The 14,574-nt window shown below is 38.3% G+C and overlaps 1 protein-coding gene and 1 long non-coding RNA gene across 13 annotated transcripts; one reads left to right on the top strand and one right to left on the bottom strand.

Annotated features, from left to right (window-relative positions):
• Positions 1-368: 368 nt before the first annotated feature.
• Positions 369-4,938, top strand: LOC141648373 (monosaccharide-sensing protein 2-like). 2 transcript variants are annotated; one of them, XM_074456976.1, is made up of 6 exons: positions 369-649; positions 1,018-1,132; positions 1,740-2,306; positions 2,699-3,621; positions 3,941-4,128; positions 4,302-4,938. In XM_074456976.1, exons 2-6 carry the CDS (start codon positions 1,054-1,056, stop codon positions 4,732-4,734), a joined length of 2,190 nt encoding a protein of 729 aa, XP_074313077.1. In that variant the 5' UTR covers positions 369-649; positions 1,018-1,053; the 3' UTR covers positions 4,735-4,938. The 2 variants fall into 2 exon arrangements, with proteins under 2 accessions (XP_074313077.1, XP_074313078.1); XM_074456977.1 differs by lacking the exon at positions 369-649 and adding an exon at positions 700-827.
• A 388-nt stretch (positions 4,939-5,326) lies between these two features.
• LOC141648372 (uncharacterized) lies at positions 5,327-13,422 on the bottom strand. Of its 11 annotated transcripts, none has more exons than XR_012546006.1 (11): positions 13,079-13,422; positions 12,474-12,518; positions 12,314-12,364; positions 12,095-12,190; positions 11,582-11,878; positions 10,387-10,440; positions 10,165-10,302; positions 9,113-9,178; positions 6,901-7,065; positions 6,179-6,374; positions 5,327-5,895 (listed from the first exon to the last, which is right to left on the bottom strand). It is a non-coding gene; the product is annotated as an uncharacterized LOC141648372 (long non-coding RNA). The 11 variants fall into 11 exon arrangements; XR_012546007.1 differs by lacking the exon at positions 9,113-9,178 and adding an exon at positions 7,515-7,567 and having other exon boundaries at positions 13,079-13,419; XR_012546008.1 differs by lacking the exon at positions 9,113-9,178 and having other exon boundaries at positions 11,582-11,689; positions 11,807-11,878; positions 12,314-12,380; positions 13,079-13,410.
• Positions 13,423-14,574: the final 1,152 nt, after the last annotated feature.

Raw genomic sequence — 14,574 nt, 5'->3', positions numbered from 1 at the left:
TCTTTTTGATAGGATACCTTTTGTTTGAATATCCCCAGCCAATTTCCTAAAAAGCAAAATTCCATGGTTCTCCGTACTAGTTGATCCACTAGCCAGTGTAGTGAAACATATTTTCCTCCCAATCATACCAACAATAATTTATAATTTTCATTTACACACATTTTTATCAAAATAAACAGTATTAATTAAATAGTAATTTTTTGCGTAAGACGGTCTCACCTTGTGAAACGGACCCATTATACAAAAGGACAACTTATTTATTAGTATTAAATAAATTGTTTTATAAAAAAAATCGTTTAATGGTGTAAGACCGTCTTATTCTAAAATTTCTGTTCATTAAATCACATGATGTAACAAATAAAACAATTGTACGGCTCTACATTAAATATGGGATTGATATCCAGGTCACCAAATGGCTGACAATCTGCTGATACTTCACAATTCAGATAACCTGTGAATTTCATACAAGTTTAAGAATATCACATAAATATATTCATATAATAATAATATTGTAAATAAACTTAAATTATTTTTGGTTCAAATCAACTTAAATTATTAAATATTAGATTTCTCTGACTAATTTGTCAATCATTGTGTTTTATGTTGGGGCGGGAAGAACAATAATTAGCCACGTAATTAATTCCTAGAGGTTAGAATAATTTAATATTATTATTTGTAGATTTTACATTTGATTGTCTTATCTTAGATGAGTTGTTATATTTTGATGAAAGATTGCATCTTTCTCATCTGGGTTTTCTTAAATTCCAATTATCTTATCTGGGTTGTGTTTAATTTTGTTTAATTCCGTCAAATTTCTGCTAAATCATGTAAATTTTCACTTTATTTCTGTATTTTTGAGTGTTTGTTGAACATATGATTTTAGTTCTCGAGTTGTTATCTAATTCTCATTAATCAATCTCGATTTTTACTACTCCATCCGTCCCAATCATTTGTTTACTTATCGTAAAATTAAATGCTGTTTTTTCTTTGTTAATGTGATATTGATGTTTCTGACAGTTTAATTAAGAAGGTGAACAAGCATTGAGGGTGGAAATGGGTGGAGCAGTGTGGGTTGCAATTGCTGCAACAATTGGAAATTTTCTACAAGGATGGGATAATGCTACAATTGCTGGTACTTTTGTTGTTTTTTTGCAATTTTTATATATAAATTTGGTAGCTTTTGTTTCCTTGCTGTCTTTTCTGTTCCCAATATTGTAGATTAACTGTTATGGAGCTTTTTTATCAGTTCTTTTGAATATAAAATTCCCCAATTTGCAAAGTTTAAGACTTTACAACAATAAGAACCCCCTTATCGAAGTGGTTCCACAAGTTGCAAGTAAGGGGTTCGGAAGTATGTAGCCTTATCTCCGTGTTAGCAACACAATGATGATGTGACACTAGATGAAAATTGCGTAGATTTATGTTGTAGTTTCTTAAAAGTTTAATAACTTACAACAATAACAACTACCTTATCCAAGTGGCTCAAGAGTTCCCGCGAATTGCAAAATAGGGGGAATCGGATGTACACAGTCTTACCCTGCTTTAGTCACAAAATGAATGTGTGGCTCAAAAGAAAATTGTGTCGACAATTGCATTTATTTCATGCTCTAATTTCCTAAATCTAAAATTTAAGACTTGTTAGGAACTAAAATTTTATGTTCGAATTTCATGAATTTAGCTCAGTTGAGATGATAACTCGAAACTTGTTTCCTGTTGGGGGTTTGTTTGGATATTTGCAGGGGCAGTGTTATATATCAAGAAAGAATTCAACTTGGAGAGTGATCCGAAAATGGAAGGCTTACTTTTGGCCATGTCACTTATTGGTTCCACAGTCATCACAACCTGTTCTGGATCAGTTGCAGATTGGCTTGGTCGTCGAATAATGATGATTCTTTCCTCTATTTGCTTCTTTATATGTGGATTGATAATGTTATGGTCCCCCAATATCTATGTTTTACTCTTGGCGCGTCTAGTAGATGGATTTGGGGGTGGTTTGGCTGTCACCCTTGTTCCTCTTTACATATCTGAGACTGCTCCGACTGAAACAAGGGGTTTATTGAACACATTTCCTCAGTTTGCGGTTTCAACTGGAATGTTTTTATCGTATTGTATGGTTTTCGGGATGTCATTAGCTGAGACACCTAACTGGAGATTGATGCTTGGCGTTCTTGTTATTCCGTCTGTTCTTTATTTCGTTTTGGCTGTATTCTACTTGCCCGAGTCTCCTCGTTGGCTAGTTAGTAAAGGGCGAATGGCAGAGGCTAAAAAGGTTCTTCAGCAATTGCGGGGAATGGAAGATGTCTCTGGTTAGTATTGTACATGTTCCCTTATCAAGCATTCTCTTTTCTTTCAGTTACCTTGTTGTTCTATCAACTCGTAATGGAGCCAAAGACTGCATTTTCTTTGGCTCCAAGTTATGATGGAATAAAACAAAATGACTCAATAAACAGACTGCGCTTCTTTACTGTGAAGTATTACCCATGTAGAAACAATCTATCCTCCTTGTTAATTAGGCTCAAGGCTGCGTACATTTGACCCCCTCCTATCCCGCCATTTGTGGAGCCCTTGGGCCTTGAGGCACTGGAGTAATGTTTGTTGTTAACTTTTGGACATACCGAACAATTTGTTTAGCTTACTCATGAATGCCTCTTGACATGATAGAAAGTATAATACAAAATGCATGTTGTTTTATGAACAGCTGAGTTAGCTCTACTCGTCGAGGGTCTCCAGGTTGGAACAGATGCAACAGTAGAGGAGTACATTATTGAGCCAGACACTGGCCTGACTGATGATCATGATCCAGCAGCTGCTAAAGATGAGATCAAGTTATATGGATCTGAAGAAGGTCATACTTGGGTTGCCAGGCCCGTGACAGGCCAGAGCATGCTAGGGATTGCATCTCGTCATGGAAGCATACAAAACCCGAATGTTCCACTGGTGGATCCCCTAGTAACCCTTTTTGGTAGTGTACATGAGAGGCTTCCAGACCAAGGGAGCAACTTCCTAAATTTCGGTAGTATGTTTAGTACAGGAGGCAAGGACACCAAAAACGAAGAGTGGGATGTGGAGAATATCCATCGAGATGATGATGATGACTACGCTCGTGATGATGATGATGATTATGTTCGTGATGAGGAGAACATACAAACTCCATTGATGTCTCGTCAGACAACAAGTATGGGAAAAACTAATGCTACTCCCGGTGGTAGCATGTTTGGCAGTATCAAAGGCGGTAGTTTTGTCGACGGTGGTGGCATTGGTGGTGGTTGGCAATTGGCTTGGCAATGGACCGAGAATGAGGGTGTAAACGGGAAGAAGGGAGGAGGAGGATTTAAGAGAATCTATCTTCATCAAGAAATGGAATCTGATTCTAAGAGAGGATCTATAGTATCAGTTCCTGGTGGCGATGTCACTGGAGAGAATGAATCTTTCAGGGCTGCTGCCTTAGTGAGTCAACCTGCGGTCTGTCCACCTAAGGAGCTGACCGACCAACATGTGATTGGACCATCCATGGCTCACCCTTCAGAATCTGTTGGTAGAGGAAGTAGCTGGAGGGATCTTATGGAGCCTGGTGTTCGACGCGCATTAGTTGTTGGTATTGGAATTCAATTTCTTGAGCAGGTAATAAACAGCTCTTTTAGGAGTTCATTACTTTTAATCTATATAACCCTTTTCTGCATTATCGACACAATTTTCATCGTGGTCATTAGGTGTAATCTAATTATTTAGCTATTTGAGGCGTAATAACAGTTTCAACATTTTCATTGCTTCTGAATGCGTATAGGCCTTGTTTGGATGGAGGGCATACAGGGTGCTGCACATTAAATTGATGTCTGCTTTAAGGGCGTGCAGTGTCTAGAATTTAACATCGATAATGTTTGTGCATATATTTTTGTTTTGTCATCTATGATACTGACATAAATATATGTGTATGGTTCAGTTCTCAGGAATAAGCGGGGTTCTCTCATACACGCCTCAAATTCTACAGCAGGCCGGAGTTAGTGATATGCTTTCAAACTTAGGTCTTGAGCCTGCATCTGCTTCATTGCTTTTAAGTGGATTCATAGCTCTTCTCATGCTTCCTTCCATAGCTGTAGCTATGAGGCTTATGGACGTTTCTGGACGGAGGTATATCTTCTTTCGCGTGTTATAGTCATTTGTTTGTCTTTTTACGGATTTCCTGAATTCCTGCATTGTTAGTCGGTTTTTACTATGAGCAAACTGAATTGTAGTAATCCCTGTAGTTTTGGCAAATGGCTTCACTGCTAACCGCTTCGATCTTAAATTTTATTTATGGGCAGGACTTTGCTGCTAACCACAATTCCTCCACTGATACTATCCCTCCTTGTTTTAGTCCTCGTAAACCTCATCGAAACAAGCTCCATAGTTCACGCAGTGATGTCGACAGTCTCACTATTACTCTACATCTGCTTCTTTATGATGGCCTTTGCTCCCGTCCCTAACATCCTTTGTGCCGAGATTTTCCCAACTAGAGTCCGCGGTGTCTGCATTGCCATCTGTGCCCTTACTTTCTGGATAAGTGACATTATAGTCACCGACACCCTCCCTTTGCTTCTCAACTCTGTTGGAATCGCTGGCGTCTTTGGAATATATGCCGTGTTTGCTGTGATTGCATGGGTGTTCATCTTTCTAAAGGTTCCGGAAACAAAGGGCATGCCTCTTGAAGTTATTACAGAGTTCTTTGCTCTCGGTGCCAAGAAGATTACTGACTAATTTATCGGCTATTCATCTATTGATTGATGCAGGCATTTTTTTTCTGGTAATTCTTCTGTTAATACAGCTGTTAATTTGGCAGTACTACTATATGATAGAGAGAAGCATGTTTTGTTTGTGAAACCGGAAACGACGCGATGTGGAAGGCAATTTGTTTCCTGCTAAGAGACCATATATGTTTATGAAACTGCAAAATTTTCTGAAGAGTCATGAGATTTGTGTCATTGCATGTAAAGACTGTGATGCTCAAAAACGCGTTTCCTGGTTAAACCGACAAAAATTGCAGTATTTTGCACGAAAGGCGTATTCTTGTCCAGGATTTTATTTACACTAGTCGTTGCGCCGCGCCCTCCCGGGCGCGGAGCCCCGATTTTTGGTATCCGTTGTCGAAAGGTTTATAGGATTGTGTTTTGGGTATCACCTACAAGGCTTTAGAATAACATTCTAACTACATCATTTGTTGCGAAACAATTCAGACACATTGGCTGTTTAACGGTCCTACTTGTGCACATTTTTGGGTCCAGAATGTAAGGGCTAACAGTTGAATAACAAGTCCGGTTAAAGTCTGCAACACCCGATTGGCATAATAGAGGAAGGAAACAACGCCTCGATACTAAGTAGATAGGATTCAAATGGGTGAAAATAAGAAATTCATGTCATGAGCAAGACACAGTTCTGCAAAATTGCTAATTACTTAAACAAAAAATGCAGCCTTGTATAGTTGGCAATTTGGCATATGTTACTAAGCTTCCGCTACATCATAAATATAGCTATTCAGTTTAGCCTTTTCCTTCTTATTCTTTTAAATGTTGCCACAGACCCTTTGGTGATTCACAAATTCTCCCTTATGACGGAGATACCCGTCGCAAACTTGCGACGGGTACCATTTTGTCTCACACAAAACCCATGGGGGTGAGAGAGAGAGCACATGAGGTGGGTGCCCACCTTGTCCCCTCTACCCATTTCCACTCACATAATACCCGTCGCAATATCCGACCCGTCGCAAGGGAGACCTATTGTTGGTGATTAGATTAGAGAGACCTATCGGAGCACCTACTTCAGCTCCTGAGTTCGGGTAAGAGCCGTGGTCGGCACAACCTCGACGTACACCTTAGTATCTTTTAATTTGTCTTCAATGTAGCCAAGGTATCCCTCATTTTCCTGCATATACGACGGAAATTCTTATGGTGAGTTGCAGCCGATAATGGACATATATTGTACAAGCTGGAATTCTCGTTAGGTTGCTAAAGGCCAGGGAACCCCTTTTGCGGTTGAGACGTATGTGACCACATCTATCATAAACAGAATGTCTGATTGTGGTTATTGGTTTAGAAAGCTGGAGAAGATGTAAGTTGTAAAATTTACACAAAACATACTCCAATTTCTGACTGTACAGCTGAATACAAAAGTGGCAGTGTTTTAATAAAATGAATCCAGAAAATACCTTTGCCAGACTTCCTTGAGACATGCAATGCACACAAATGAAAATTCTGATGATACTGACTAATTTGTACAAGTCATCAGATGCATGAACACAAAATCTACACCTAATGCCCTCTTTTCAATCCTGAAGCCTCTTGAACACACATCATCTTACATGTCATTCTTACGATTTTCCAATATTTTCCAGCCCTTTTCACCTAACATGTCATTTGACTGGCAAACAATTAGTTTGAGGCTAAAGAATTAAACGGATTGAACTATTTTATGATGTTTGAGCGCTCAACTAACATTTCTACACTACACCCTTCCTACTGTCATATATACCATCGCATACGTTGTCACTTGTCAGTTTAAATACGTTAACCGGATTTAATGGAGTCGATTCAGCCAACCAATAGAACTAAATAATAATGTGTTACCATACTACATGGAATTTAAGCATCAATCTGATTATCATAAACTACAAACATAAAGTAAGTGAAATAGACTGAAAGGATTTTATAAGGATTTACCATCTTTCAGAGTTTTCTATATTACTATATTACCTCATCATCTCGCACCCCTCACTTCCTTCAACTATCAAATTACCCTACTTTGCTGCCTTCTCAGCCGTGCGACGACTTCATACCGTTCTCAACCTTGCCCTCCTTCACCACCATCGTCGCAACCTATGCATAAATCTAAGTGTTCTAGTTGAAGGAAGATAAAAGGAGTCAAACCAACCTTGGGTGTTGTACATCGTTGACCTGCATTGCCCAGCTTATTGCTGAGTTCGCTATTATTTTAAAGCTTTAAGCCTGCAATATACAAAGCATAGAAGCTGAGACACCTTCCCGAGCCCGAAACCACGGCACTTGCATTCCATGCAAGCAATCCCACGGAGAGAACCTAAATGAAAGTAAGGCACATCTGCAATTAGTGAAACTTAAACATGGGAAAAACAACAAGCTTATTCGACACGCATTGTAACCCTATTAGGATAAGGTACCATACATGCAGATGCCATCAAACATCGTTCAGATCTTTACAATGTCATTAACAGGTCAATTGCACACTACTTTATTGTAGGCAGATACAACGAATGTCACGCGGTAAAAGTAATGGACTTCAATATATTGGAGGGAATAACCCAATAACCCCAACCCGAACAAAAATTACCAGCTAGCCTGTGGGCTGTGCCCCAATTAGTAATCAGCAAATAAGAACTCAGTACAGTTCAGTGAGGAGACACGAAGTGTACACATATGAATAGTCCAGTTGCACACTATACTAATGACGGGCAACAAAGACTAATGAAACCCGTTAAAGTAAAACCCTTACTAAGTCGAAAAACTCACCATCAACTTCGCACAAACGCCGTCCGACACATAGCACCTAGCAACACTCTCAGCTAACGAAAAAAACGAATTAAACAACAATCAGCAGGACAAGCAGCTGGCTTAGAAACACCTATAAAGTAAGAATCTTTGGTACGGTGTGTCGGTGAGAAGCAACAATACCACAAACTGAAAAAAGCCAACTGTACCGGAGTATATGGCCACATGAAAGACTCCAAGATTAGAAACAATCCCGTCTCTAAGCTGGCAATCCAACCATCTAATCTAATCAAAGTCCCAACAAATAGATCCCAGCGAAACCCTGGCCGCCTTAAATAATCAGAGATCAATATGGGGATTTTGATGCAATCTACTATTTAAAATGACGAGCACGATGAATAATGAAGACAGTAGTGAGCTTTTTTAGGATGGATGTGCTAGGAAGACCGTAAAAAAAATGCTCTGACAACAAGCCAATGTCTGATACATCGGTACAAGAGGCTAACAAAGTAGTAAATTTGGACCCCATGATTGTCAGAGGTACAGCTCTATCGAAATTAGTCTAACTGGCTGCAACACTATCACTACCATCAAAATAACCATCATCTCAAAACTCCAACTTATGCCACTAACTTCAACATGAAAACAATGAACAACACTCCCATAGTCACTCCAACCAGGATGAACCAATTCAATCACCCATCTTTCAAGCACCTTTAGCAGATAACAAATTATAGAATTCAAGTGTCTTACAACATGAGACGGTCCTTTTAGTAATAATTGAGTGTTTGCATACATAAAAGAACCGTCTTCAGGCATTACACGATAATTACTCTTATTAGTAGACTGTACGCCAACATTTAAATCTGTTATAGAAATCCACAATCCTTCACCAAAGGCTATAATTTTTCCGCAAATAAGCAATTAATCTATCCCCCACTTCCCTAAATTTGACTCAACTAAAACCATACCCCCTCCCCCCGTGTCGTCTCAATCATTTGTTTACCTCTTATATTTTTATGGGGCTTATTTTAATCAATAGTACACAAATGATTGGGCCGAAGGAAGTAATAAAATAACCACATATTTTAATTAATCACACAAACAAAGATCTAAACCCCACTAACCCCAAAAACTAAACAAAGAACAACAAAACGTAAACTATATATAAAGGGTACCCAATGCAAATTGAAATAAAGAACGAGATAACGGACAATTACCAAATTTTGCTTAGAAAAAGCTCCCTAACGGCCGAGGTGCCCCAATCTAATTAATAGGGGCGTATTTGAAGAAGAGAAATCTTTCCTAAATGCACTCAGCAATATGATTGGAATACCTTACATAATCCGACTCCTAACAAACTTATTGGAATACCTTACAAAATAGGCCTAAATGTTTTAGAGTAGCTAAATTGCCTGTTTGAAGCAGAAGCAGAAAGAACAGTCACATAGTAGTCGTGAATACCACACAAGGAAAACATGAATCACAGTACCCCTCACTAAAGGATATCGACTCCGCCAGCGTCCCAGTATGAAAAAGTGATGGCGTACTAAATTACCTCACTTTGTAACAGTTTAAGACACAGGGTTCAAAGAACAATAACCAACCAAATGACCCACCAAGTTTTCCTCAGTAGGCAAGGGCCTCTCCAACGACATTCAGAAAGCATCTACGCCCAGCCCGGCCTAATAAAAAAATTTAAATATCATACCACCAGTTTAACAGAAGCGTGGGAGAAGAGATAAGACATGCTAACAAAAAGGCAACCAACATATGCAACGTTAACCTTACTTTGAACAACAAAAACTGGGTAGCAGGGAGATCGTTGAAAAGGAAGAGTATGTCAACTTAACTACTCAAGGGAAGTGAGAAAGAGTTAAAAAGAAGCACATTTATAACAGTGCTCGGCACATGAAGAGCACAAAAGACACTGTTCCAGGACATTATTTTTGGAACTTCTCTAACCTTAAGTCCGATTACTTTTAAAAGACATTGAGACAGTAAGTCGGTACTCTCCCCCCCACATGCTTACTCAATAATTTAAACTATTCGACTCAATTAAATGAGTACCATCCCTCTAGTCGCTTATATAAATAGTAATCCAACTCAAGTAAACAACACACTCGAAAAACAAAAAAAGAGGGAATTAATACTTAGCTTAGCTTTACACCTCATCTATAATATTGTCATTATTAGATGTTCTCTTTTAATGTAAAGGGCGTCGCGACGAAAGTTTAGCTTAGTTATCTATACACCCAAAGAACAACTCAAACACACCTCTGAATCTCCGACATCATTGTGCATTTCCAAAACAGCACAACACTATACCTCTATGATATCTACCAAGTGTTTCTAAAACACTTAACCTACAACTCAACGTCTTAACCCCCTGCCCGCAAACAATGAGATCTTCAAAAATATCAATAATCACAAAAATTACATTAACAACAGCAATAAATGGGCCGCTAATTCGCTAATCTTTTAGGAGAATTAAAAGCAACTACAGCCCCAGGCTCGTGCCCACAATTCCATCCCCTGCAGTGGTTAGTGACATCTACTAAAATAACACAATAAGTACCGAGTGGTGACATCTATTAAATTAACACAGTGAGTAGGGACATCTATTAAAATAAAACTAAAGCTCCTCACTCTAGATAAAATTTGCACTCACATGTCCCGAGGAAGTGTAGAATCATCAGTGCTTTGATAAAAGAACAAGGAACCCTCACTTTCAATGCTAAGAAACTTCAGGGATGCCAAATCTGTATACTCATTTGTAACAGCAAAAATGTCCACACAAATAATGCTCCTGTTGAAAATGATGCAAGATATATTTAAACCCGATCAGCAATAATCAAGAGAAAAAGAACCACACAAGGATTTCCACCCTAACCTTACACAGCTGCCAATAATGCACTCTTGATAAGATCCATGAACTCTTCAGAAGCTGCAAAAGAGAGTTAGGTCAGTTATAAAGAATTTACAATAAAAAAACAAAACATGACCATACATGAACAATTGTCTAACGTATGACCGTTCAACACTCCCAAGTTACATACTCTTTTTTCAATGTTATGATAAATCCAAATATACTCCAGTATTCGTATTATCGAGATGTGAGAACATGTAATGTCTCAACTATATACCCTAAGTGATGATAAAGGTAACATCCCTCTGACAACTCTACCTAAAGTACAACCCCAACCTCAGTCCGGCACTGAGCTACTTATCACTCTAGGTCTGGGATCGGATAAATTTCATGAAAGTCAAAAGCCATGACAGCTGAGACCTATGAAATCTATAAAAGTGGAGTAAGAAAATATTCCCTACGCTTTTTCGTGTAGGCGGCCTCATCGTAGCAATTGACAAAGGATTAGAGAACAGACTCCCAGCAGAAGAACAATTAGATAACGGTGGAAATAAAATGAAAATAAAACGAACCATTAAAGAAATAAATGTAATAGTCAAGAACAATGATGAGAAAAATGATTAAAATTACCCCAAAATTACCATCTTTCCCATTTTCTTACTCGACTTCTCCCTCCCACTCCCCTCTCCTCCTTTTTTCTTAAAACGTAAAGAAACATTATAATCCATATGTTTGAGACAAATGATAGCATATAATCAAAAGCTTGACGTATTGAGTTCCCAAGTTCATTACACCCCAAATTGTCTATGACTCTTGAGCCCTACAACAACTTCTCTGCACAAACGCCCCCTCCCCATCAGTGAACAACTATGGTTTTAAGACAATTTTAGGACATTAGCAGTAGCAAGTCGGCGATTAAAGGCGTATTCCTATCCTTACAACATACTAAAGCGACTAATTACAAGTTATACATACAATTCTGTAGTCAGCGTATTAGTTAGCTAATTAGGGGGCAGCCACTTTAATCAATACCAGATAGTTGGGGAGGCTACCCCAATAATGATATCCCCACCATGAAACCTAATGTCCTATTGTGTCCTATTATGTCCAGAGCAGCTTTGCAGAGGCAAGATTCATAAAAATGGACTATCAAAATGCCCATGAAAAAAAACGTGGAAATATAGAATCGAAATGACATTCATGATCTAATTTCACTTACCATATGAGTACGTCGTGGGAAGTCCAGATCGTATCGCCATACCTAAGTATGCTATCACAAACTGGAGCTTTATATTGTCTTTAGAAAGTGGCGGCCATTTTTCCTGCACTGCCACTTGAAATAAAGGATACATTAACAGTCTGCTTCACAAAGTTCAATCACATTAAAGTCGGTCAATAAAAAAATAAAGCACATTAACAACAAATTCAATTAGAAGAACATAACCAGAAACAATAAGAATGATCCAAAGCTAACTTTCTTCGCAGATTCGATATCAGTAGAAGGAGCCGCGTCTACCTACAACAAAAAACAATAACAAAAACAACATCAAAAACGAGAAAAAGATAGAAACTTTATTACTGAGAACCATTCCAATATGGGTTTCAACGGATTTTAAAACCCAGATTGGAGCTGAGGCGTTCACTCCACAGCCCGCAAAACTGCAACCACAATATTGACAATCTAAAATATATAAAATCAATGAAAGGAAGATAGTAGTTCCGAATGGATCACCTATTAATTGCAGGGGAAATGGTAACCCTAAAACCCTAAGAAATCTAGAGTCGTCACAAATAACAGGGAGACATTCCAAACAAACGGAAGATTGTCCTGCATATTAAAACGTCTAAACTTTAAGCCACCAACCCAGAAAACCATGATCAAAATACGATAAGACGGAACGACGCAAAAGGAAATACGAAAAATAAAATTAATTAGGCTTAGAATCAATACTTCTTGTTCTAAGCTCAAACTCTCACTTCGCGCAGCCCGAGAAAACTGCACCTACAACAAAAGCAATCTACATATATAAAAGCAACTAAATTATGTTAACAGAAAGAGCTAATTGAAATTGATGCCAAATTCTTATTGTAAAAGGAATTGTTGTACATACTTATAACCTGAACTCCGGGCCGACTTTTGTAGCCCTTAGAAACAACTGCAACAAGACCAACCAAAAACTAAGTTATAAGCAGCGGAAAAATGCAAACAAGTCTTTACCTATTAAATAAAATCAATCTAAAATGAAAAATAAATGTATAACCTCGTAAAGAAACATACAAACAACGTATTACTACAGTAGAACCCTAACCAATTCAATTGCAGGCAATTTAAATGCAGCCCGGGAAAATAAAAAAAATAATAAACAATAAGGTGCTGAAAGCTGCAACGTTAGAACAAAAAAAAAGTTCAAAACTCACATTGGTATACACACAAAAATCCACTCAAAATGGTAGACATCCTAAAATTCAACATGGCAGCACCGAAAAAAAAAAACAAGATAAACGAAAGCCTAAAATAAGACACTGAAACCAAACAAGCCCCTCAAATTGAACAGGACACCAACTTAATATATGAGCCAAAAACCTTGAAAACGAACCAAAAACCTAGAAAACGAAGATCAAAAATCAAATTGCTAAACAAAAAAAAAGCGAAAAGAAGAAAACCGATGAAAAGAAACGGTGGACACTAATAGGATTTAAGATTAGAATTAAATACCTAGGTCTTGATTAGAGAAATGGATCGCGACCGAGAAGCAAGAGACGGATGAAAATGAGGAGAATGAAATAAAATAAAGCATAGGTAAATTATTGAAGCAGTGGTTGAGGATCGAAGAAGATGAGGATTGGGGAGAGAGTTGTTGATGGTAAAGGTGTAAAGTAGTTAGACAGAGTGAGCAGCAAGAAGAAATGGATCGCAGAAGAAGATGAGGCAAATGCAAAACAATGAATGAAGGAGTGAAGAATAGGTCAAGTTTAATGGAAGGATGAGATTGAAGACAGGAAATCGACGGTGCACAATACCCAGCCACTATTCATTGCTACAGTAACGCAACTTCTCTATTTTTAAAGGGTAAGGATATATGGGACCAAGACGCTTCGCTATTGTTCTTTCTACAATGACTGAAATTTGAGTCCTCTTTCAGTAAATTGTATACGTTTGCTCGTGAAATGTGGTTTTAGGACGAAAAATGCAAGTGAGTTGCGAGCCAAGTTTCATGCCATCTGCCGTCAAAAAAAAAAAGTTTCATGCCATCGTAACTCTAATTAATTTGAACATTGGGGCAGGTCGAGTTAAGGCCATTTCGGGCATTTTGTTCAGTTTAGATAAATAAAAATATACCCGTAAAAGAAATGTATACCGTTTTTTGTTAGAACGACCCAAAAGAAATATTATACGACATGCTGTCACACGGCAGTTATTGCGAAATTGAATTAAACTCGTTATTAGAAAAGCTAATTTTACACGATTACTAAGACGGAGAAAATGATTTACAAAAGAATTGAGCAATCAGCAATTTCTTTTGCCTAATATTGCTAGAAATGTCCCGACTGTACTCGAATATTCTGATAAAAAATATAGAAGAAAAGCTGTTTCATAACAATGCCCTAAAAAAATCATCAAACGATCTGAGACGCAGTAGTTGCAGAAGATTTGGTACTGATCACAGCAACCAACTGGCGACACGAGGGGCAAGACGAGTGAGTCCTAAGCCATTTATCGACACAGACGACATGGAACAGATGACCGCACTGTGGCAAGACTCTTATCAAATCCCCTTCAGCAAACTCTGTCAAACAGATGGCACAGTCTTTAGCCTCCTTAACCGCCACCTCAGTACTGTAAGTAGTCAAAGGCAATAACTTGAAGGCGGATTTCTTCAGACCCGGCGGAGGTGGAGGCAGAGCTGGTAAATGGGACCCACGAAGGCCGCCATTGATAAATACCACCCATTCATTGACTTAGGATAGTTTTAAGGTTTTCTGCAGGAGTTGGATGACTGTCAAGTCTTATATGGTACTGCACTGTAAACTAATTGCTGTACCTAATCGCGAATTACGGGACAGTAATATTATTATAGTGTAGTTGCCAGACAACCTTGAATACGTAACATCATCATTCATGGATCATGAAAAGAACACAGGAGACAGTCTGTATTTGTCTGTGGACAGCTTTTAATACAATGCACACAATATCAGCTTAAACTTCAGACT

The sequence above is a fragment of the Silene latifolia genome, chromosome 3 (genome assembly GCF_048544455.1).
Source record: "Silene latifolia isolate original U9 population chromosome 3, ASM4854445v1, whole genome shotgun sequence".
Taxonomy (NCBI): Eukaryota; Viridiplantae; Streptophyta; class Magnoliopsida; order Caryophyllales; family Caryophyllaceae; genus Silene; species Silene latifolia.
The sequence above is the reverse complement of the archived record's forward strand: the minus strand, read 5'-3'. Positions and strand labels throughout refer to the sequence as shown.